Source organism: Rhinoderma darwinii, chromosome 1 (assembly GCF_050947455.1).
Source record: "Rhinoderma darwinii isolate aRhiDar2 chromosome 1, aRhiDar2.hap1, whole genome shotgun sequence".
Lineage (NCBI taxonomy): Eukaryota > Metazoa > Chordata > Amphibia > Anura > Rhinodermatidae > Rhinoderma > Rhinoderma darwinii.
The window spans coordinates 340,569,965-340,593,620 of NC_134687.1; the positions used below are offsets into that span (position 1 = coordinate 340,569,965).

The window sequence follows — 23,656 nt, forward strand, 5'->3', positions numbered from 1 at the left end:
ACTAGTCCAGACATGTTAGTCCCAGAATATGTATAAAACTCTGTCATTCAGGATAGAGGCAGACATTTTGCTGTACTGTTTCCTTATCGATAAGAAAAAAAGACACGCATTTCTATTCAGATGACTCCTTGAATCTCTTTGATAAGAACATAAATTCTTATATCACTCATATTTGAGCCTTTCTAATCTAAGGATCTTGCTTTATGTAATGTCCGATTACGTACTTGATATGTAGATGTTCAATACCAATGCTGATTTGTGTCTTCCCTTACCTTCCCCCTTCCCTCCTCTTGTTATTCTTAAAATTTGTTAAAACCATAACATGCAAACTGAGGCCTCATGCACACGACCGTGCTTGTAATTACGACTCGTAATTACGAGCACGGCCGGGCACGGCCGGCCACGGGCAGCGGGCCGCTTTTGCGAGCCGTGCTCCCATTATAAATCATAGCAGCACGGCCCGTAAAATGAAAAAATAGAACATGTTCTATTTTTTTAACGGCACGGGCACCTTCCCGTGAGAAAACGGGAAAGTACCCGTGACTAACAGAAGTCTATGGGCCCGTTATTGCGGGTGTTTTTACGTTCGTGTGCATGAGGCCTGAGAGAGATGAAACAGTTGAAGAATGAGGAAAATTGCAGTCTCTATATGTGCAAAGCTCATAGAAACATGTTTACATACCCAAGACTGTAATTGATGCTAAATGTGCCTCTACTAAGGAGCTTGACTAGTTACCTATTCAATTGTTTTGTGTTTAATACTTTCCAACGAATGTAGACGGTAGAGATTGGTTTTCAATTTAACAATAACAAGTCTTTTTCTATCAGATCATTTGATCCGCTATGATTCATTGTTATGTAATGAAACATGAAAAAGTCCTTACTTGACACTATGGCCTCATTCACACGGCAGGGTTTCCCGGCCGGGTTCCGGCCGTTCATAAATCGTCCGGCACCCGGCTGCATTAGGAATGATAGACCCCTAATGGGGCTATTCACACGACCGATTTTTTGATGGCCGGAAAAACCGGCCGTCAAAAAATAGGACATGCTCTATCTTCGCCCGGGTACCCGGCCGCCCGGCTCCCATTTAAGTCTATGGGGCCGGGTAATACACGGCCATCACCGGGATGTGTCCCGAGTGATGGCCGGATTTTCCGGAGCCTGTGCTCTATCTCCTCCTCCTCACAGCGCAGAGTGCATGTGAGGAGGAGGAGTTGATGCCATTCTGACGAATGGCATCGCTGTACACGGTGTGGCAGGGCCAGGGTGTACAGCAGGTGGAAGGGAGCACTGCGCTGGCTCCCTTCCCCTGCTTGAAAAGCACCCTGGCCCGGCGACACCTTTGATGGCGCCGCTAGCAGCTGCAGCTGCGGCTGCTACTACTGCAGCGACGCCACTATAGCAGAGCAGGGAGGTATCTCCCCGCTCTGCTATGTGCTAGCCCCACTTTAGCTCCATGAAGGAGCGGCATCCCCGTGTTTTCGGGGATTCCGCTCCTGGACAGAGCGCTTGATGTCTCTGTCCATATCTGGGCAGTGACATCAGGGGAAACTCCTGAAGCGGAATCCCCGAACACATGGGGATTCCCCTTCAGGAGTTGCCGCTGATGTCACTGTCTGGATCTGCCCGACCCGGCACGGATGCAAAACTGAATGCAAACCGGCCGGGCAAAATGGCCGATTTTACCGGCCGACACTCGGGCTCGGGAACAACCCGGTCGTGTGAATCCCGCCTTTGTCTTAAAAGTTAGGAAAAATAACGGGATATATTTATTTTTTTGAGGAGTAGTGATTTATATAACCTACAAAAAGTATGCATGCCGATAATCTCACACTTTCTATGCAGAGTGGATGTGCAGGTGCACCTTTCTCGGTCATAAATGGGGATTTGATTTTTTTATTTTATAATTCAGGTTTGATCTGTGTTATATGTCAAAAGTGTGACATTTGTACCAAAACCCCTGTTAGGGAATGTTTCGAGTCTTACATATTCATGCCAATGCTCCTTTAAAGGAACAGTGTCATCACAAATTATTTTTTTATATGTTAAAGATGTTAGTGCTTTATTAAAAACGTTTATATTCATTTGTGTGTTTGTGTTTTACTTTTTCTTATTTTTACACTTTTTCTTCCCTATGGGGGCTGCCATTTTTTGTTCCATTTCTGTGTGTGTCGATTAACGACACATACAGACATGGAATACGGCAGCCACAGTCCCATAGGGACTGCGAACGGCTCCCGTCCCATTGACTTCAGTGTACGCCGTCTGTGTGGGAACTGCGCATGCGCCGCTCCCACACAGTCCAATTCGAAATTGGCGCCGTCCGGCGCCATTTTCCTGTGGACCGGAAGTCGCGGCCGGACAGTAATATTACTACTTCCGGTCGCGGCTTCCGGATTTGTGCACTTGGACCAGCGGCAGCAAACGGAGCGGACGGGCCGGAGGGAGCCGCGGCGGCAGGAGCAGGTAAGAGATTTCAATGTATGTTCGTGTTTGTGTGTGTTTACTACTGTATGTAAACCTACTACACTGTGTGTTAGCTCAAAAAATGGCGACACACAGTGTAGGAGGTTACACCGTTCAAACCCCTCGTTTATCCCGGCACTAGCCAGGATAAAGGAGGGGGGGATGCTGAGAGCTCACTAGAGCGAGGGCTTTTTACCCAATTTTGCAAAGCTGCAATTTTGGGGATAGCTCCATCTAGTGACCAAAAATGGGTAGTATTATAAATTAGAATTAATTTATAATATTTCCTGACTCGTGAAAAAAATAAAAAAAATTTGAATAATGTTTAATCACCCACACACTAAATGTTTAATTTAAAAAAAAAAAACATGTTTTTCTGGCAACACATTCCCTTTAACTCTCTGAACTACATTACATCTAGACCCTTACACCTTTACATTATTTTTTATATTTTGTTCCAATGCATCTAAAATAAAAAAAAAGACGTAACTTTGCAAATAGTCCTATTTAAAAACTTCCTATTGTTCTTGTCTATAGCTCATATACAGACATATATGTTTTAATGGTAACAGACCTCAACAAACACTATGCAGTCTGCTCCTGCAGTCATATGGCCTTCTATATGTTCCATACTACTTGCTTACCTACTAAATGTATGTTAGTGAGAATCAGGTGACCAAGGGAAGACAATATAACTCAGAATACACAGGTTTTGTCTGTTTTCTGTAAAGGTATGTGCACATGCTTACTAAAAAAACGTCTGAATATACGGAGCTGTTTTCAAGGGAAAACAGCTCCTGATTTTCAGCTGTTTTTTTAGCAACTCCCGTTTTCCGCAGGGTTTTTTCAGCCATTTTTGGAGCATTTTTTTTATAGAGTCAATGAAAAACGGCTCAAAAAACGGCTCAAGAAGTGACATGCACTTCTTTTTCGCGGCCGCTTTTTACGTGGACATTTTTCAAAACGGCATCGTAAAAAAAATGGCCCGTCGGAACAGAACGCCGTTTTTCAATGAGCAGATGTTTGGAGGCATTCTGCTTGCAGATTTTTTGCTGTTTTTCTGACGTTTTTCGGCTGTTTATGGCCCGAAAAATGGGCGAAACAAAGCTGTGTGCCCATACCCTTACCATGGAGGCCTTTGCTGTAGACACAAAACAGTAGGACATTTTAAATAAAATGATTTGAAAAGTTTCTTCTTTTTTCATATTAATATATTTGCTCATATTTGCATTGGAACAAAAAAAAAAAAGAATTGGTTGCAGAGCTGGACATAGCTTTTAAAATATTACACCACCTTTCTGAAGTATCTTTACCCTTTACCCTATGACAGCACCCCTGGAGAGACATCCCATCCGCTGGACAGGAAACCTGTGGATATAAAAAGGGACACACCTCTCCACACACCCAGTCAGGTTTCCTGTCCTCCGGATGGATTGTTCTGTAGAAAAATCACTTCTCCCTGGGTTGCAGAACCCCTAGTAAGGTTCCTAGCTTATTTCCCTAGGGGTGCTCCGGAAGGTCTAAGTCTCCTTTGGAGGGAGCAACCTTAAGCCTAGTACAGGTACTCCCTCCTCTCCCGGTCCATCGCCTCCCTCCCAAGAGAAGGTTCAAGGTCCACTGGGTGAATCCTTCCTCTGGCGAGGAAGTGGTCTCCCGAGGTCATACTCGGCTCCCTGGTGAAGCCGGATGATGCCCAGCGTTGGCAGCTTCCGGCGCACTCAGTGCAGATCTTCCGGTCACCGCGATGCGTCACTTCTGGCGGGGTGACGTGTCCAACGCTCCAGGAGGCGCTGGTTCCGGCGACTCTAATGGGGAGGAGGTGCTCTAGGCGTCCGGAGCAGAGGGCCTCCCAGCCAATCCAAGGCCTATTTAGGCCTGAACAACACGAAACCTCAGTCTCCAGCTTCTTCCTCCATTATGGAAACGCTAGGAGAAGCATCAGGACGCGCTAACCGCTCGGATGCCACCAAATCCTCCAGTCCGATACTTGAGGAAAAGTCAGGACTATGGGGTAAGATTTAAAAAAAAACTCTTTCTTACTAAATGCTGTCCCCCTTTTCGTGCATATGTTTAGGCCAGGGATTGTCCTAGGAAAAAACAGGAAAAAACCCACAACAAGGAATGTGCTGTTTGTAAAAAGAATCTAGCATCCTCCTATAATAAGAGACTTTGTCAAAAATGTTTAGACAACATTATCTCAGAAGAATCTACAAACTTGGCCTCAAGTATTAAAGATATTGTGAGGGCAGAAATTAGGAGCTCCCTAAAGTCCCTGAAAAGAAAAAAGGATTTACCACCTACCTCTTCTAGCCGGATAGATCTATCTGATTCCTCAGCTGAAGAGGACTTAGATAGCTGCTTAGACAATACTTCGGACGAAGACGAGGGAGGGAGAACATTTGTTCCCAACGGAAGACATAGATCAACTTCTCAAAACAGTAAGGGCAACTATGAACATTGATGATCCCAAAGAACCTCGGTCCGTCCAGGACATAATGTTTCAAGGTCTAGGGCCTAGAAAAAACAGAACCTTTCCCATTCATAGGGATATAACCAGCCTTATTAAAAGAGAATGGAAAAATCCTAATAGGAAAGCGGTATTCCCAAATTCCTCAAGAGGAAATATCCCTTTGAGGATGATGTATGTAAAGACTGGGATAACATCCCTAGACTTGATGCCCCAGTGGCAAAAATTTCAAGGAAACATTCCCTTCCCTTCGATGATCTAGGCTCCTTGTCTGAATCCCATGGATAGAAAGGCCGACTTCTATCTAAAAAAGGCTTGGGAAGCTTCTACGGGGGCCTTTAAACCGGGCATTGCAGCCACCTGCGTGGCCAGGTCTCTAAAAATATGGCTCGCACAGTTAGAGCTTCATCTCAAAGACAAGACCTCTAGGGATAAAATCCTATCCTCCCTTCCAATTCTTTCCAAGGCCGCAGACTTTTTGGCGGATGTCTCTGTAGACTCTGTACGCCATTCCGCCAGATCAGCAGCCCTGTCAAATTCCGCTAGTCAAGCTATCTGGCTAAAAACCTGGAAGGCACTGGGTCAAAAGGGAAGCTGTGCGCTATTCCCTGCTCTGGAGATTATCTATTTGGGACCCTGCTAGACGACCTACTAGAAAAAGCGTCCGATAGCAATAAAAGGGTTCCCTACACAGGCAAGACCAACAAAAGATTCCTTTCATCCCAAAAGGCCTAATAACAAATGACCTAACCCTACGGGACAGGATTTTAGGGCCTCAAAATTGACAAGAAAAAATAAAGGCTTCCTCTTCTGGCCTTCAGAACGACCCTAAAAACAGAGACCAACAATGACGCCAAAAGTTCCATGGTGGGAGGTTGTCTATCCCTATTTTTCAAGGATTGGCAGCGAATCCTTGGATCTTAGAAATTATAAAGATCTTAGGAATTATAAAGACAGGGTACGTGCTAGAGTTCAGGTCTCTTCCCCCAGACAGATTTCTTCCCACAAGGCTCCTAAGGGACCCAGAGGAGCAGAAAGTCTTAGAACTATAAATCCTGTCACTTATAGAAAAAGGAGTCCTAATTCAAGTCCCAAGGACAGAGACAGGACAGGGCTTTTATTCCCCTCTCTTCCTGGTGAAGAAACCAGGAGGAAGACACAGGGTCATAATAAACCTAAAAAAATTTAATCTTTATCTGACCTACAAAAAATTCTGCATGGAGAGCATTGCTTCAACCGTAAATCTCCTCTTCAGGGATTGTGTGATGGCATCACTAGACCTGGAGGATGCTTACTACCATGTACCAATATGCTGTCCTCATCAAAAATATCAGAGGGTAGCAGTGACCCTCCATGGGTCTTTACTTCACCTACAATACAGAGCCCTCCTCTTTGGCATTTCACAAGCCCCAACCCAAGGGTATTCTCGAAACTAATAGCCGAAATGACCTCTTACATCAGGACGAAGGACATCCTCCTGATCCCATACCTGGACAATTTTTTAATAGTCGCAGAAACATCTCAGGCCCTGACCCAACAAATAGAGATAATTCGCGCTATACTAACGAGGTTAGAATGGAACATAAATCTAAAAAAGTCAAACTTAAACCCATAAAACAGATGTGTATTCCTAGGAATTCTGCTACAAGCAAATGTCCTTCCTTCCAGAAGGGAATATCAATCCCCTGATAGACAGAGCCTCAGAACTATACTTAGACCATACGACCTCTTTCAGGAAGGCCATGGCAGTCCTGGGCCTCATGACATCATGCATCCCAGCTGTACTATGGGCTCACTTCAGATCCAAGGCTCTACAGTGGGACATTCTAAATCAGTGGGACAGGAGCAGTCTCTCCCTAGACCAATCCCTACACATCTCATCCGCAGCCAGGCTGTCTCTCAGATGGTGGTTGAACAGGGAGAACCTCATGTGGGGCATTCCATGGACATCAACCCCTACTCTCAATATTTCCACAGACGTGAGTCCTTGGGGGTGGGGAGCTCATTACGAATCCTCTTTTCTTCAGGTTCAGTGGGATCAACAGATCGTACAGAGATCCTTCAACTTCAGGGAACTGGCAGCAGTTCTTCAGGCCATGAATAAATCCATACCAGCAATTTCAGGTCGGAACAATCTATTCCGACAACACAACCACAGTGTCTTATATAAATTGTCAGGGGGGTACAAGATCGGCTTTGCTGATGGACTTATCTTGCCAGATATTTTCTCTGGCAGAGCACCACCTGTTGACCCTATCAGCTGTCCATCTGAAGGGAAAAGACAACCAGGTGGCAGACTTCCTAAGCAGAGAAAGGCTACGCCAGTCAGAATGGTCTCTGAATACGACAGTATTTCAGAAGATCGCCCTCAAATGGGGGACCCCCTCATTAGATCTATTTGCGTCCAGGGAAAACAGAAAAACCAAAAGATTCTTCTCCCTAGAACCCTCAGAACACCCAACAGTAATAGGTGCATTCTCCCAATGTTGGAGTAAAGAGAGTCTATGCCTCCCCCACCCCTAAACCTTCTCCCAAAAGTAATCAGAAAGGTCAGGGAAGACAAGGCCAGTGTGATATTAATAGCCCCCTTCTGGCCAAAAAGACCATGGTTCACGTGGTTAAGAAAAATGTCCTTAGACCAACCGCGGATTCTCCCGAACAAACCAAATCTCCTGTACCAGGGTCCAGTAATGCACCCCGAGATTAAGAAACTCCACCTGACAGCCTGGAAACTAAAAGAATAATCCTTAGACAGAGAGGATTCTCAGAGTCTGTCATTTCCACCCTGCTAGCTAGTAGGAAACAGGTTACCTCAAAAATATATCTGAGCGCCTGGAAAGCATTTATGAATTTTGCAGGCAGGGAATTTTGCAGGCAGGCACACCATATGCCTTAATCCTCTAACCAAGCCAGATATCCCTCCAATATTGGATTTTCTCCAGGCAGGATTAAATAAGAACCTTAGGCCTAGCACGTTAAAGGTTCAGATATCCGCACTAAGTTCCTTTTTAATTTTAAATTAGCAGAACACCCCTGGATTAAGAGATTCATAACAGCCTCCTGCAGACTTAAACCCCAGATAAGAACCCCAGTTCCTCCATGGGACTTAAACATCGTTATCTAGGATATGACAATTCCACCGTTGGAACCACTAGACTCTATATCCATAAAAATCCTGACACTAAAAATGACATTCTTGTTAGCCATTACATCAGCCCGTAGAGTGAGCGAGATTCAGGCCCTTTCTGCCTTTCCTCCACAAACTCTACTATTAGAGTCCTGAAAACTTACCAGGATTTCTTCCTAAAGTGGTCTCTCCCTTTCATTTAGACCAAGAGATTATTCTTCCCTCCTTTTGCGACTCCCCAAAAAATCTGAAGGAACAACAGTTTAACTGCCTAGACGTAAGGAGATGCCTCGTCCAGTACCTAAGGATGTAAGATCCTCAGAAAATGTGCTTGTCCAGTTTCAGGGTCCTAACAAAGGTTCGGCAGCCAGTAGAGCCACTATAGCGAGATGGATTAAATAGGCCATACAGTTAGCCTATGTAAATCAGAAACTTCAACCTCCAGAGTTCTTAAGAGCTCACTCCACCAGAGCTGTGTCCACTTCCTGGGCAGAGAAGGAAGAGGCATCCTTAAAACAAATATGCAAGGCTGCTACATGGAGTTCTCCTCACACCTGTCTCAAGCATTACCGATTACAACTGCATACAGCCTCTGACTTTGCCTTTGGTAGAAAGGTACTATAAGCTGTGGCCCACCCTAAATACTGATTTATATTGTACATCTCCAGGGGTGCTGTCATAGGTGAAAGGGTAAAAGATAGTTTAAAGGATCTGCCAGACACAGCTTCTGTGTCGACGCCCGTGGTTAATCAGTCTGCACCTGCTCCTAAGTCTTATAGAGTGACTCGATCTGCTACCACTCAGGCTGGTAGGCTCAGGAGTGGGAGAACCTATCACAGCCTGGCCAGACGGTTCTAGCTCCCCCCCTCGGTCTATTTATTCCTTAATTTCCTGCTTGTCTCTGCCTGTGATTCTTTCCTGTTTCCTGGCTCTGCTGCTCCTGCTCTCATTATTGACCTTGCTTCATTTTGACCCTGGCTTTACTGACTACGCTCCTGCTCTGCGTTTGGTACCTCGTACACTCCTGGTTTGACTCGGCTCATTCACTACTCTTGTTGCTCACGGTCTTGCCGTGGGCAACTGGCCCATTTCCCTTAGCTTCTGTATACCATTGTCTGTTTGTCTGTCGTGCACATATTGAGCGTAGGGACCGTCACCCAGTTGTACGCCGTCGCCTAGGACGGGCCATCCAAGTAGGCAGGGACTGAGGGCGGGTAGATTAGGGCTCACCTGTCTGTCTCCCTACCCCGTGATTACATAATCACAGGCCCATATACCTTTTCTACCCTGGTCCCTAACACAACTATGGACCCCCTTGAGACCCTGGCTCAGCAAATGCAGGGCCTCTCCCTACAGGTCCAGGCCCTGGCTCAGAGGGGCAACTAGCGTGATGCTACCCTGGTAGTGCCCCCCACCTCACCTCTTGAACCCTACCTCAAGTTGCCTGACCGGTTCTCAGGGGACCGGAAGACTTTTTTCTCCTTTCGGGAGAGTTGTAGGCTCTATTTCCGTCTAAGGCCCCACTCCTCAGGTTCTGAGAGCCAGCGAGTGGGTATAATTATGTCCCGGCTCCAGAACGGGCCCCAAGAATGGGCCTTCTCCTTGGCTCCTGACGCCCCAGAACTTTCCTCTGTTGATCTCTTTTTTTTCTGCTCTCGGGCTCATATATGACAAGACTGACAAGACTGCCTTTGCCGAGAGTCAGCTGGTGACCTTACGTCAGGGTAAGAGACCCGTTGAGGAGTACTGTTATGACTTTAGGAAGTTGAGTGTAGCTTCTCGGTGGAATGACCCTGCCTTGAGGTGCCAGTTTAGATTGGGTCTGTCAAACGCCCTGAAAGACCTGTTAGTTAGCTATCCCTCTTCAGACTCTCTAGATCAGGTTATGGTTTTAGCGGTACGTCTTGACCGACGTCTCAGGGAACGACGACTTGAACGTTTTTGTGCTTTCTCCACTGGCTCCCCCATGATGGCTCCCGAGGTTCCATTGCTTCGTTCTTCCACGGAAAACTCGGATAAACCAATGCAACTCGGGGCCTCCGTGTCTCCCCAACAACGTAGAGAGCTCCGCAGGAAGAATGGTCATTGCTTCTATTGTGGGGATGACAAGCATCAAGTGAACAACTGTCCTAGGCGTAAGAATATGCAGCCGGAAGAACTTCCGCGCCTAAGTGACCATCGGGGAGGTCACTTGGGCGCACAGGTATTTCCCGTAAATATGAAACCTAATAAGTTCTTGCTTCTCTTTCAGGTCTCTTTTGAGGATAGGTCTGCTACCAGCAGTGCCTTCGTGGATTCAGGGTCTTCTGCTAATATTATGTCTGTGGAATTTGCTATATCTCTAGCTATGCCATTGATTGATTTGCCTAAACCTGTCCCGGTAGTGGGTATCGACTCCACACCACTTGCTAATGGCTATTTTACACAGCATACCCCTGTTTTTGAATTCCTTGTTGGCTCCATGCATTTGGAGCAGTGCTCTGTACTGGTGAGGCAGGGATTATCGTCCGATTTGGTTTTAGGCCTTCCCTGGTTGCAGATGCATAATCCCACATTGGGGATCTTACTGGGGATTTTACCAAATGGGGTAATGAATGCATGACGTCATGTTTTTCTGTTAATTTTATTTCTCTCCCTGAGGAGGTGAACATTCTACCTGAGTTTATTCAGGACTTCGCTGATGTTTTTTCTAAAAAGGCCTCCGAAGTGTTACCTCCTCATAGAGAATACGATTGCGCTATCGATTTGGTACCAGGAGCTAAGCTCCCTAAGGGTAGGATATTTAATCTCTCTTGTGAAGCCATGAGAGAGTATATCCAGGAATGCCTGGCCAAGGGTTACATTCGCCCCTCTACTTCTCCGGTAGGTGCTGGCTTCTTCTTCGTAGGGAAGAAGGATGGTGGTCTTAGGCCGTACATCGATTACCGAAACTTGAATAAGGTCACTGTAAGGAACCAGTATCCCCTTCCTTTGATTCCTGATCTCTTCAATCAGGTTCAGGGGGCCCAATGGTTCTCTAAGTTTGATCTTCGGGGGGCTTATAACCTTATCCGCATTAAAGAGGGGGATCAGTGGAAGACTGCATTTAACACGCCCAAAGGTCATTTCGAATACCTCGTCATGCCCTTTGGGTTGTGTAATTCTCCCGCGGTCTTCCAGAATTTCATAAATGAGATTTTAAGAGACTACCTGGGCGTATTTCTTGTAGTGTACCTTGATGACATACTTGTGTTTTCCAAGGTCTGGTCCTCCCACATTGAGCATGTCAGGAAGGTGCTCCAGGCCCTTCGGGAAAACAAACTCTTTGCTAAAACCGAAAAATGTGTGTTTGGGGTGCAGGAGATACCATTTTTGGGTCAAATCCTCACTCCTCATGAATTCCGCATGGATTCTGACAAGGTTCAGGCTGTGGCTGAATGGGTCCAACCTGCCTCCCTGAAGGCGTTACAGTGCTTCCTGGGGTTTGCTAATTATTAAAGGAGATTTATTGCTAACTTCTCGGTCATCGCTAAGCCTCTTACGGATCTCACTCGCAAAGGTGCTGATCTCCTCCACTGGCCTCCTGAGGTGGTCCAGGCTTTTGAGGTCCTTAAGAAGTGCTTTATCTCGGCCCCAGTGCTGATTCAGCCTAACCAAATTGAGCCATTCATCGTGGAGGTTGACGCCTCCGAGGTGGGAGTGGGTGCTGTCTTGTCCCAGGGTACCAGGTCCCTCACCCATCTCCGTCCTTGTGCCTACTTCTCCAGGAAGTTCTCGCCCACTGAGAGTAACTATGACATTGGCAACCGCAAACTCTTAGCCATTAAATGGGCATTTGAAGAGTGGCGCCACTTCCTGGAGGGGGCTAGGCACCAGGTAACGGTCCTTACCGACCACAAGAATCTGGTTTTCCTAGAATCTGCCCGGAGGCTAAACCCGAGACAAGCTCGATGGGTGTTGTTTTTTACTAGATTCAACTTTTTGGTCGCCTATAGGGCTGGGTCTAAAAATATTAAAGCTGATGCACTGTCGCGTAGCTCGATGGCCAGCCCTCCTTCGGAGGAAGATTCTGCTTGTGTTTTGCCCCCAGGTATAATCATTTCCTCTGTTGATTCTGACTTAGTCTCTGAAATTGCGGCTGATCAAGGTTCAGCTCCCGGGAACCTTCCTGAGAACAAGCTGTTTGTTCCCCTGCAATTCCGGCTAAGGGTACTCAGGGAAAATCATGACTCTGCACTATCTGGCCATCCAGGCATCCTGGGTACCAAGCACCTCATTACCAGAAACTATTGGTGGCCTGGGTTGCCTAAAGACGTTAAGGCCTACGTCGCCGCTTGTGAAATTTGTGCTAGGTCCAAGACTCCCAGGTTCCGACCAGTGGGCTTACTATGTTCTTTGCCCATTCCCCAGAGACCTTGGACCCATATCTCCATGGATTTTATCACCGATCTGTCTCCATCTCAAGGCAAGTCTGTGGTGTGTTGTAGTAGACCGCTTCAGTAAGATGTGCCACTTTGTGCCCCTCAAGAAGCTACCCAATGCTAAGACGTTAGCTACCTTGTTTGTCAAACACATCCTGCGTCTCCATGGGGTTCCTGTCAATATAGTTTCTGACAGAGGGGTACAATTTGTTTCATTGTTTTGGAGAGCCTTCTGTAAAAAGTTGGAGATTGATCTGTCCTTCTCCTCGGCCTTCCATCCTGAAATTAATGGCCAAACCGAGAGGACTAATCAGTCTCTAGAACAATATTTAAGGTGTTTTATCTCTGACTGTCAATATGATTGGGTCTCCTTCATTTCCCTCGCAAACTTTTCCCTTAATAACCGGGTCAGTTACTCGTCAGGGGTCTCCCCCTTTTTCTGTAATTTTGGGTTTAATCCACGGTTCTCCACCGTTTCACCTGGTGGTTCCAACAATCCCGAGGTAGATGTCGTTCATCGGGAACTGTGCACAGTCTGGGCCCAGGTTCAGAAGAACCTAGAGGCGTCCCAGAGCATACAAAAGACTCAGGCAGATAGTAGACGTTCTGCTAACCCTTTGTTTGTGGTCGGGGATCTGGTGTGGCTGTCTTCAAAAAATTTGCGCCTTAAAGTCCCGTCCAAAAAAATTTCTCCCCGGTATATAGGGACGTACAAGGTCATTGAGGTCCTTAACCCTGTCTCCTTCCGACTGGAGTTACCCCCGTCTTTTCGAATACACAACGTGTTTCATGCCTCGCTCCTGAAACGCTGCTCTCCGTCCTTGGCTACCTCGAGGAAACCTCCGGTCCCTGTTCTCACCCCTGAAGGGGTAGACTTCGAGGTGGCCAAGATTGTGGACAGCAGGATGGTCCAAGGCTCCCTCTAGTACCTGGTCCATTGGAGAGGATACGGGCCTGAGGAGAGGACTTGGGTACCTGCCCGGGAGGTTCACGCTGGGGTATTGCTCAGCAGGTTCCATCTTCGGTTCCCCAATAAGCCAGGTCCACCTAGGAAGGGTCCAGTGGCCCCTCATAAAAGGGGGGGGTACTGTAAAGGACCTGCCAGACACAGCTTCTGTGTCAACGCCCGTGGTTAATCAGTCTGCACCTGCTCCTAAGTCTGATAGAGTGACTCGATCTGCTACCACTCAGGCTGGTAGGCTCAGGAGTGGGAGAACCTATCACAGCCTGGCCAGACGGTTCTAGCTCCCGCCCTCGGTCTATTTATTCTTTCATTTCCTGCTTGTCTCTGCCTGTGATTCTTTCCTGTTTCCTGGCTCTGCTGCTCCTGCTCTCATTATTGACCTTGCTTCATTTTGACCCTGGCTTTACTGACTACGCTCCTGCTCTGCGTTTGGTACCTTGTACACTCCTGGTTTGACTCGGCTCGTTCTCTACTCTTGTTGCTCACGGTCTTGCCGTGGGCAACTGCCCCATTTCCCTTAGCTTCTGTGTACCCTTGTCTGTTTGTCTGTCGTGCATATATTGAGCGTAGGGACCATCGCCCAGTTGTACGCTGTCGCCTAGGACGGGCCGTGCAAGTAGGTAGGGACTGAGTGGCGGGTAGATTAGGGCTCACCTGTCTGTCTCCCTACCCCGTCATTACAGATAGATTACTTACCGGTAATCCGTTTTTCAAGAACTTATGACAGAACCCCTCTGTTACCCTCCCTATTTCTTGTAGCATATGAAGCCCTTATAAGGTAGATTGCCAACATGAATACAAAGGGATTACTTGTAAATACTGTATATATGAAGGTGTGAGGTAATTTCACTTGGGTGGCGCAAAAAAATAAATAAAACAATAATATATATATAATAATCTAAACTAATTCTCATCCTGAGTTCTTCCTAAAGACTGGGAGTGTGGAGAGGTGTGTCCCCTTTTTATATCCTCAGGTTTCCTGTCCGGCAGATTGGATGTCCCTCCGGGGGTCATGTCATAGCTTCTTGAAAAACGGATTACAGGTAAGTAATCTATCTTTTCTGGATGTCAATACTTAAAAGCAGCTGAATCACTAGTCAACAATGAGTACTCTTAATTTTGGTACGAAGATTATGCAAATAATAATAAAAATTATTCTCGATTGGTTAACTTTTAAAAAATATAGAGTATCAAATATTTCATATTTCTCTCACAAAGACAACCTCTTTTGAAAAACATCCTGGCATGGGTCTCACTTCCCTAATCTACAGTGATTAGCTGTGAACGCTGGGGAACGACGCCTCTGGCTATACATTTCCCCTGCAGATGCCGTCCATTGAATGCATGGACACGCCAAGTCCGCCAGTGCTTGGCTAGCCCTGAGGAAGGGAACCCCTCTGAGGTCCATATGCCTTAATAAGGCATATGGAACGAGGCTGTCATCGTGAGACATCCCCTTTAAAGTTGAAACTTTATTACGGAAATGGATCGAGGCCATAAAGTCTTTAAATCATTTTATTAAAAGATTCACACCTATTAGCAATATGAAAATCAAAGATGGCATTTTTGATGGTCCCCAAATATATTTTTGGGGAAAAAATATGGCTCCAATTTTAGTTTAACCTAATTAATCACAAGAGATCTTTGATAAGAAAATTATACATGCATTGCAACAAAGTAGGATTTAACATTAAAAAGGGTCAAACATGAAAGTTTTCATAATCATTATTATACAGACTCTAGCATGTTGTTTATGAATAAAACAGTGACTATTAAAGAAGACCTCCAGCAGAAAGACAACTTTTCATCATAGCACTCCTGACTTGATTTCTTATTAAACTCCGAACTTCTTTTATATATATTTTACTTAATGCCCTGAAATCCAGCATCCTGTCCGATTCATATGAGACGCAATATTGTTTTGGTTTTTTTCAGATTTCACCGTGCTTTCTCTTCTCCTATGCTATGCTACTAATACCATGTTGCCTCAGAACACCAACACTTGAGCATATGGGTCCAGTACCATCCATGCCTTCTGACTATGCCTGGTAAGGACAGTGTTGTTATTCCTCCCTCAATATTCAATATTATATATATATTACATATTATAACTGCCCTATCTTCTACCTAATATAATAAGCGCTTTAATGTAGATAATGTGTTTTTTTTTTAAAAGAACGTTTATTTTTGACAAAGTTATGAGCATTTTAAGTGTTATGCAAGTTTGTTCTTAATGCCCAAGCGGGCGTTTTTTTACTCTTGACCAAGTGGGCATAGTAAAGAGAAGTGTATGACGCTGACCAATCAGTGTCATACACTTCTCTCCATTCATGTCCAGCTTAATCCACAGCACAGTGTGATCTTGCGAGATCACGCTGTGCTGTCACTTACTCCCATAGTTCCTTCACACAAGCGATGGAAGTATGACCAGACATCACCTCCAGGCTGGAAGCGATGTCCGGTCATTCTCCCGTCACTTGTGTGAAGGAACTAAGTGTAAGAGTAAGTGATAGCACAGCGAGATCTCGCGAGATCACACTGTGCTGTGGATTAAGCTGGACATGAGTGAAGAGAAGTGTATGAGGCTGATTGGTTAGCGTAATTTACTTCTCTTTACAACGCCCACTTGGGCATTAAGAACAAATTAGCATAACACTTAAAATGCTCATAACTTTGTCAAAAATAAAAGTTTTTTTTAAAATAAACAACACATTACTTATCTACATTAAAGTGCTTATTAGATTAGGTAGAAGATAGGGCAAGTATACAATCAGGGAGGCTGAGCTGTGATTTTCGTTATTATATCTGTCTATCAATAATGTGTTTTATCACCATTAGTAAGTTTTATAAGGTGTTTATGTTCCTCTTGTCTAAAGGAGTCCTGATGGATTCAGGTCTTAGCGCACGATACAGCTGCTCTGTATACAGAATACAAAGCAGCTGCGTCTCAAAAAGTAAAAATTATTTTTAATAAAAAGTATTTAGAAATTTGCACCAATCAGATTGACTGACATTTTTATTAAAAAAACGAAACAAAACAATTTTAAACGTGTACATAGCCTATAAAAAACTTCCGTTTTGAGCAGAATTTAAATTAAAAAGAAACAGAATGAGATTTTATGACAATGAAAAATATCAGAAACAGTTTTCTCCTGTGATAACAAAACAAAATAAAAAAAATATATAACTAATTCACAATATTATAACTTCTCAACAATGTAAAACTTAGCTCCCCCTCTCACAGAGTGGAGTTTCAGAGAAACACGCAGAGTGAAAAGATGCAACCCCCCTCCCCCATTCACTTATTACTATAAGGCCTTATTCACATGAGCGTGTTAGACGTCCATGGAGTGGCCGTTGAAACAGCAGCCGTACCACGGACCTATGTAATTCAATGTCGCCGTTCACACAGCCGTTGTTTCAACGGACCGTGTGAAGTGTCTGTGGGAAAATAGGACATGTCCTATCTTTTCACGCATCACGCATCCCTCCATAGACTCTCAACTATGGTGGATGCGTGACATCGCGTCCCGCAGTGCTAAGCACGGATGCAGCTCGAACGTGAAAAACTGCAGTTTTTTTCGTCCGAGATGCGCAGCGCTCATGTGAATCAGGCCTAATAATGTAGATAAATATGCAGGAGGTTTCCAAACATTTACAATCTGCAAACAAGGTAAGGGGAACTAGAGGTTGCTGGAAGGTGAGGAAGATGCCACTTTCTCTTGATAAGATATATTAACGTTTTATATATTCACTTATCTATTACTTGATTATGCAAGAAAATAAATTAACCATAGGTACACTTTGAAGGAATTTTCTGGGCAGAACTGATATACTGTGTTATGCCTAGTACTGGCCCTGAGGGGCAGTGCATAACACAGTGTTTCTTACATCATTCCTGTACTAGACCTAACATAGCATGTATTATTTTTGCCCGGAGTGTACCTTTAACTTTTATTTATACTAGGTTAAAAGTCTTTATTAGATTTGTGTTTGTGTAATTATTTAATTAAAATTATTTAATCCCTACCTAAACTACCTCTACCTGAACTATCTAAGGCTGGATCAAACAGCCAATGCACAGATTCTATTTGCTTATTCGCCTCCACATGTTTCATCAATGTACTGGAATTAACAAATTACTGTTTCTATATTTGATTTTTTAAAACATGAGTTTCAACAACAGTGTTTTTCAGTTTAAGTTTACTTTATAAAGTTTTAGTTAGCCAAATATTTTTTTTCCTATCCCAGAACTCATATTACCTGTAAACCCATGTAGTTTTATGTCCAAAACCCACAAAGTAAATGTAGGGTTTAAAATGTAAAAAATAGTAACTTGCACACAATGTAAACAAGCTAAAATTACAGTGTAATGGATTTCAACAGCAATGAATAGCCAGTTGCTCATTCTGTATTGACTTTTTACCTGTTATTATGAAATGTCATGCATGCCAGATTTTAATATAAAAATAATTTCCAGTGTCAAAGCTATATATATAAATATATTTGCCAAAAACCACACTGACAGAGTTAATTACAATTAGACTGGATTCACACAGTGTAGTTTTTGGTGAATTTTTTTTTCATGCCAAAGCCAGAAGTGGCTACAGAAAAGAGGACAAGTATAATTCCTACCTTAAAGAACCACTCCTGGCTTTGACTAAAATTTTATTTTTGACAAACCAATAATATTTAAACATAAATATGTTGTCAATAAATTATACTTTGTATAACAATGCCAATAAAGTAGTTAAATCATTTGTAAGGCTCCGGTCACCTTTGTGTCAGAGGCTCCAGTAGGAGACTCCGTTACAGATTCCATAATATTTTACGGTAAAAATAGTGCCGAAAGCAGTGCTGTTTTCCTGACAAAGCGATAGACACCTCTTGGAACCCGACGAGCCCCATTAAAAGTCAATGGGGTCTGTCAGGAGCCACTGGTCACCGTCATACGACAGATCCGTCACAGCATTGTGGCTTCCGTTAAAAACAGAAGCAACAAAGCAGATGTGAACAGAGCCTTAGAGGAATATAAATCAGAACGATCTTACCTTCAGAAAGAGGATCGAGTGTGTGTATCATTAGCTGGAAGATGCTATTCCTCATGAGACTATTATGTAGTGATGCTGAACTGCCACCTCGCTGTAATCTTGGTTTGGTCTGCTAAAATAGTAAAAAGAACATATAAAATAAGAACTTTGTTAATTAGCATCATTACATTCTGCTTCAACCGCAAAGCGTAGAAATGTCCTCAACTTGTTGCAGTATAACATTATGGGCAAGTTTTTGGAAGAGCCGACAAGAAGTCATGCTCTGTTGGATCTGGTAAGTCCTAATAATGCAGAGCTTGTTGTAAAAGTAACTGTTCATGAAAACCTTAGTAACAATGACCACAATATAATTTCATTTTACCTATACTGTAAAAAACAAAGGCTGCGAGGGCAAAAGCACTTCATTTTAAGAAGGCCCATTTTCCCAGGTTAAGGGCTGCAATTCAGGATATAGACTGGGAAGAACTAATGTCAAATAATGGTACAAATGAGAAATGGGAGATCTTAAAATCTACTTTGGATAATTATGGTGCAAAATGTATTCCACAACAAGTATAAAAGATTAAAATTAAACCCCACATGGCTTACACCAACTGTAAAAACGGTAAAAAAAAAAGAATAGATGTCAAAAAGACGGCATTTAAAAAATACAAATCTGAGTGTTCAGCTTCAGACTTTGAAAATTACAAAGAGCTTAATAAAATATGTAAAAAGATTATAAAATCAGCAAAACTACAAAATGAAAGCAGGTGACCAAAGACAGCAAAGCAAATCCCCCAAAAACAATTAAGTACAGTATATAAATGCAAAAAAGCCAAGGTCAAAACTAGTAGGACCCCTAAATAGTGGTAATGGGGAGTTGGTCACGGTGGATCAAGAGAAGGCAGAGTTACTAAATGGGTTCTTTAGCTCTGAATATACAACAGAAGAAAGAGCAGCTAATGTAGACGATGCCAGTGCTATTAATATATCAGTTGATGATATGGTCCAAGCTAAGTTAAATAAAATAAATTTACCCAAGCCCCTGGGAGCAGATGGGTTACACCCAAGAGTTCTTAAAGAGCTTAGTTCAGTTATTTCTGTCCCTCTCTTCATAATATTCAGAGATTCTCTAGTGACTGGTATAGTGCCAAGGGACTGGCGCAGGGCAAATGTGGTGCCTATTTTAAAAAAGGGCTTTAGGTCTTCCCCGGGCAATTATAAACCAGTAAGCTTAACATCAATCATAGGAAAAATGTTTGAGGGTCTCTTAAAGGCCTATATACAGGAGTATGTGGGAGAAAATAGTATTATAAGTGACAACCAACATGGATTTACTCAAGACAGAAGTTGTCAAACCAACCTGTTTTTATGAATAGACATCAAGTCCTGGCTGGTAGTGATGTCTATTCACTGTCAGGACACTTCAGTAACGTTAATGTGTGTGTATGTGACAGCACATAGTGATCTAGTAAGATCACTATGTGCTGTGTAAATGAATGAAGAGAAGTGTATGAAGCTGATTGGTCCCTGATTGGGCAGCGTCATACACTTCTCTCCACAATGCCCACTTGGTCAAAAAGTAAAACACGCCCAGTTGTCTATTAAGAGAGTCGTTAGCATAAAGCTAAAATAGGTCATAACTCTGTCAAAAATGATTGTTTTTTTAAATAAAAAAACACTGCTGTAATCTACATTACAGCGCCGATCACATTATGTAGAAGATAGGCCACTTATAATCTGGTGACAGAGCCTCTTTAAACTGGAAAACTGGATTGTTGAAATAAGCACGTGGAGAAATATCTCACATTTTAAACCTAGCGGTAGTATTATGGTAATGTAGTATTATAGTAATGTAGTATTATTATAGTAGTTCAAATAACTAATTGATTAACAATAATTTTGTATTGTATCAAATTTGAAAGTAAAGCGGCCCGTCAACTTCACATTTTTTCTATTTGTGGCCCACTTACCCGGCCGAGTTTGAGACCCCTGATATAGAGGATGGGATTAATAGCACTTTTTCTAACTTTGCAGATGACACCAAGCTATATAGTATTGTTCAGTCTATGGAAGATCTTCATGAATTACAAGCTGTCTTGAGTGTTTGGGCATCTACTTGGCAAATGAGGTTTAATGTGGATGAATGTAAAGTTATGCATCTGGGTATAAACAATCTGCATGCATCATATGTCTTAGAGGGAGCTATACTGGGGGAGTCACTTGTTGAGAAGAATCTGGGTGTACTTGTAGATGACTAAATAACTGCATGCAATGTCAATCAGCTGCTTCTAAGGCCAGCAGGATACTGTCATGTATTAAAAGAGGCATGGACTCGCGGGACAGGGATATAATATTACCACTTTACAAAGCCTTAGTGCTGCCTCATCTAGAATATGCAGTTTAGTTTTGGGCTCCAGTACATAGAAAAAATGCCCTGGAGTTGGAAAAAATACAAAGAAGCGCAACCAAATTAATAAGAGGCACGGAGAATCTAAGTTATGAGGAAAGATTAAAATAATTACACTTATTGAGCCTTGAAAAAAGACGACTAAGAGGCGACATGATTAAAGGGGTTGTCCACTACCAGATAACTGATGACCTATCCACCGAATAGGTCATCAGTATACGATCGGTGGGGGTTAGACACCCGGACCCCACACGGATCAGCTGCTTCGGCTGCCTGTGGGCTCTGGATGTCATTGCACTGTATGCAATGTACGGAGCCGGAAGCAGTTGGCTCCGTACATTGCATAGCGGCCGTGGTGCAGAACTGCAGCTCTGCTCCTATTCACATGAATAAGAGCAGAACTGTAGTACTGCAGCTCAGCCGCTATTCCGTGACCGGAGCCATCTGCATCCGGCATGGATGTCTGGTGCCCGGAGGCAGCCGTAGCAGCTGATCGGTGCGGGGTCTTGGTGTCCGACCCCCACCGATCATATATTGATGACCTATTAGGTGGATAAGTCATCTGTTTTCCGGTAGTGGACAACCCCTTTAAGTTGCATAAGCATATAAGTGGCCCGTACAAAAAATATGGTGAAAAACCGTTCCCTGTAAAATCCTCTCACAAGACAAGGGGGCACTCCTTCCATCTATAAAAAAAAAAAGGTTCAATCTCCAGAGGTGACAAGCGTCTTTACTGTGAGAACTGTGGATCTATGGAATAGTCTACCGCAGAAGCAGGTCACAACAGCAACAGTAGATGGCTTTAAAAAAAGGCTAAGATAATTTCTTAGAACAAAAAAAATATCAGCGCCTATGTCAATGCTTTGGTATAATTCTTAAACTAAAGGATTACTGCCTGTCAGTGAAAAACTAATAGGCAGTCTATTAGGACATGCCTCTGACATGGCCTAATAGGCATACAGTGGGGGACGGCCGGAGAGCCTTTGTTAGATCCCCGGATGCCATAGAAAAACTTTGGCTGAATGTGATTGCATTCGAGGGCCACCAATTGGTGACAGGGGGAGCCCCCTACCTCCGTAAACCACAAAAACACTGAAAAAGGCCATACTTACAAATGGACACAGCCAGGTCAGAAACGCTGATGAAGGCGAGTGAGCAGATGCTTTAAATAATAATAGCCACTCCCACTAGTCTTGAGCGGAGTGGTATGTGGTGCATGGGATGTGTAGTAAGGAATAATAAATGAATAGTGTATGTGCAAGTGTAATAATGTAAGTGAAATATAGGGGGCAGTAATGAGTAAAGTGCCTAAAAAATAATAAATAAATGAATAATGGGATGCAAGGACGCAAGCTCGCAATCCACGACAAGGATCCCCAGACTTGCGAGTCCCTAACTCCCTAACTGGAGCGAAAAGCTCCTGATGTACAGACAAAACAGATAAAAACAAGGACATTTATACAAAAACACCGAAAAAGGAAAAAGGCTTGCGTCCTTTTGGCCAAAATGATCACTAATACCCCAGGTATTTTTCATTATTACTTATATTTGCTTCCTTTGGACACAGCCGGGTCTTTGAAGCTGGGAGAGCATGGTGTGTTGTTGTTTGGCCTAGCAAGCAGGGTAGCCCGCTCTATGAATTATCAAGGCGTCACAAATAGGCTTCTTCCTGGCTACACACGTTGCGCCTCATGACTTACACACTATCCCTCCATGTTTCACACACTTGCATCCCATTATTCATTTATTTATTATTTTTTAGGCACTTTACTCATTACTGCCCCCTATATTTCACTTACATTATTACACTTGCACATACACTATTCATTTATTATTCCTTACTACACATCCCATGCACCACATACCACTCCCCTCAAGACTAGTGGGAGTGGCTATTATTATTTAAAGCATCTGCTCACTCGCCTTCATCAGCGTTTCTGACCTGGCTGTGTCCATTTGTAAGTATGGCCTTTTTCGGTGTTTTTGTATAAATGTCCTTGTTTTTATCTGTTTTCTCCGTAAACCACATAGATGCCACAGTCGCTACTGACCATGGCACCTAGGGGGTTAAACTTCCACGATCAGAAGAAACTCAGATCACGTCCAGTAGAGCAGGAGTCCGTCATCAGAAACCTGAGCACCTGCTCCTCCCGGCATGGGACACCGTGCCGGGCTTATTTCAATGTACCGCAAAAAGGCTTATGTATCGGAATAAAGCCCCTTAGTGACTGCTGTGAAAAGGCGTATTGGCAGAACCTAAGGGGTTAAAGGATATGTGGGTTTACTTGCATGCGAGACAACATACAGGCCACATTTTGATTTGTGCCTTAATCCTCAGCACACATAGTGTAATTGTTAATGTTAGATACTAACCTTATTAGGGGATGGTATAGTCTCAGTCCAAGTCTGCATAGAAAGAAAAAGTATGAATTTACTTTAGCACTATGCAAAGCAACATTGTTAAACATTTATAGAACAGCATTTTTGCACACTTTGAGGCACAACATAAAACAATATATTTAAATAAACTAATGAACTACCAAAAATAATCCATATTTCAGTAACATTATTGAACATACATGTACCTCCTCTTCAACAAACTATTTTAATACTTACATTAACCACGTCATATGAAATATGTTAAGAAGGAATAGTTAAAGGTTGTACACTCATTAAATATCATATTCATTGTATAGATAAAAATGTTTTCCATTTACATTTTTAAAAACGATCCAGTGAAGGGTTATGACATTTACTAACATAGATGGGCACCACATGGTGTTCAAAGT

General features: G+C 43.4%; 1 protein-coding gene across 6 annotated transcripts in view; it reads right to left on the reverse strand.

Moving 5' to 3' along the window:
- Window positions 1-23,656, reverse strand: part of SLC24A2 (solute carrier family 24 member 2) — a 300,950-nt gene that overhangs the window by 88,788 nt on the left and 188,506 nt on the right. For 5 of the 6 annotated variants that reach the window (XM_075825879.1, XM_075825890.1, XM_075825856.1 and 2 more), the window contains 2 exons: window positions 23,241-23,273; window positions 18,479-18,590 (listed from right to left, as the gene is read on the reverse strand). In XM_075825879.1, the coding sequence (XP_075681994.1) occupies window positions 18,479-18,590; window positions 23,241-23,273 (145 nt within the window). The remainder of the gene's footprint in view (window positions 1-18,478; window positions 18,591-23,240; window positions 23,274-23,656) is intronic. The other variant, XM_075825867.1, reaches the window with a different exon arrangement.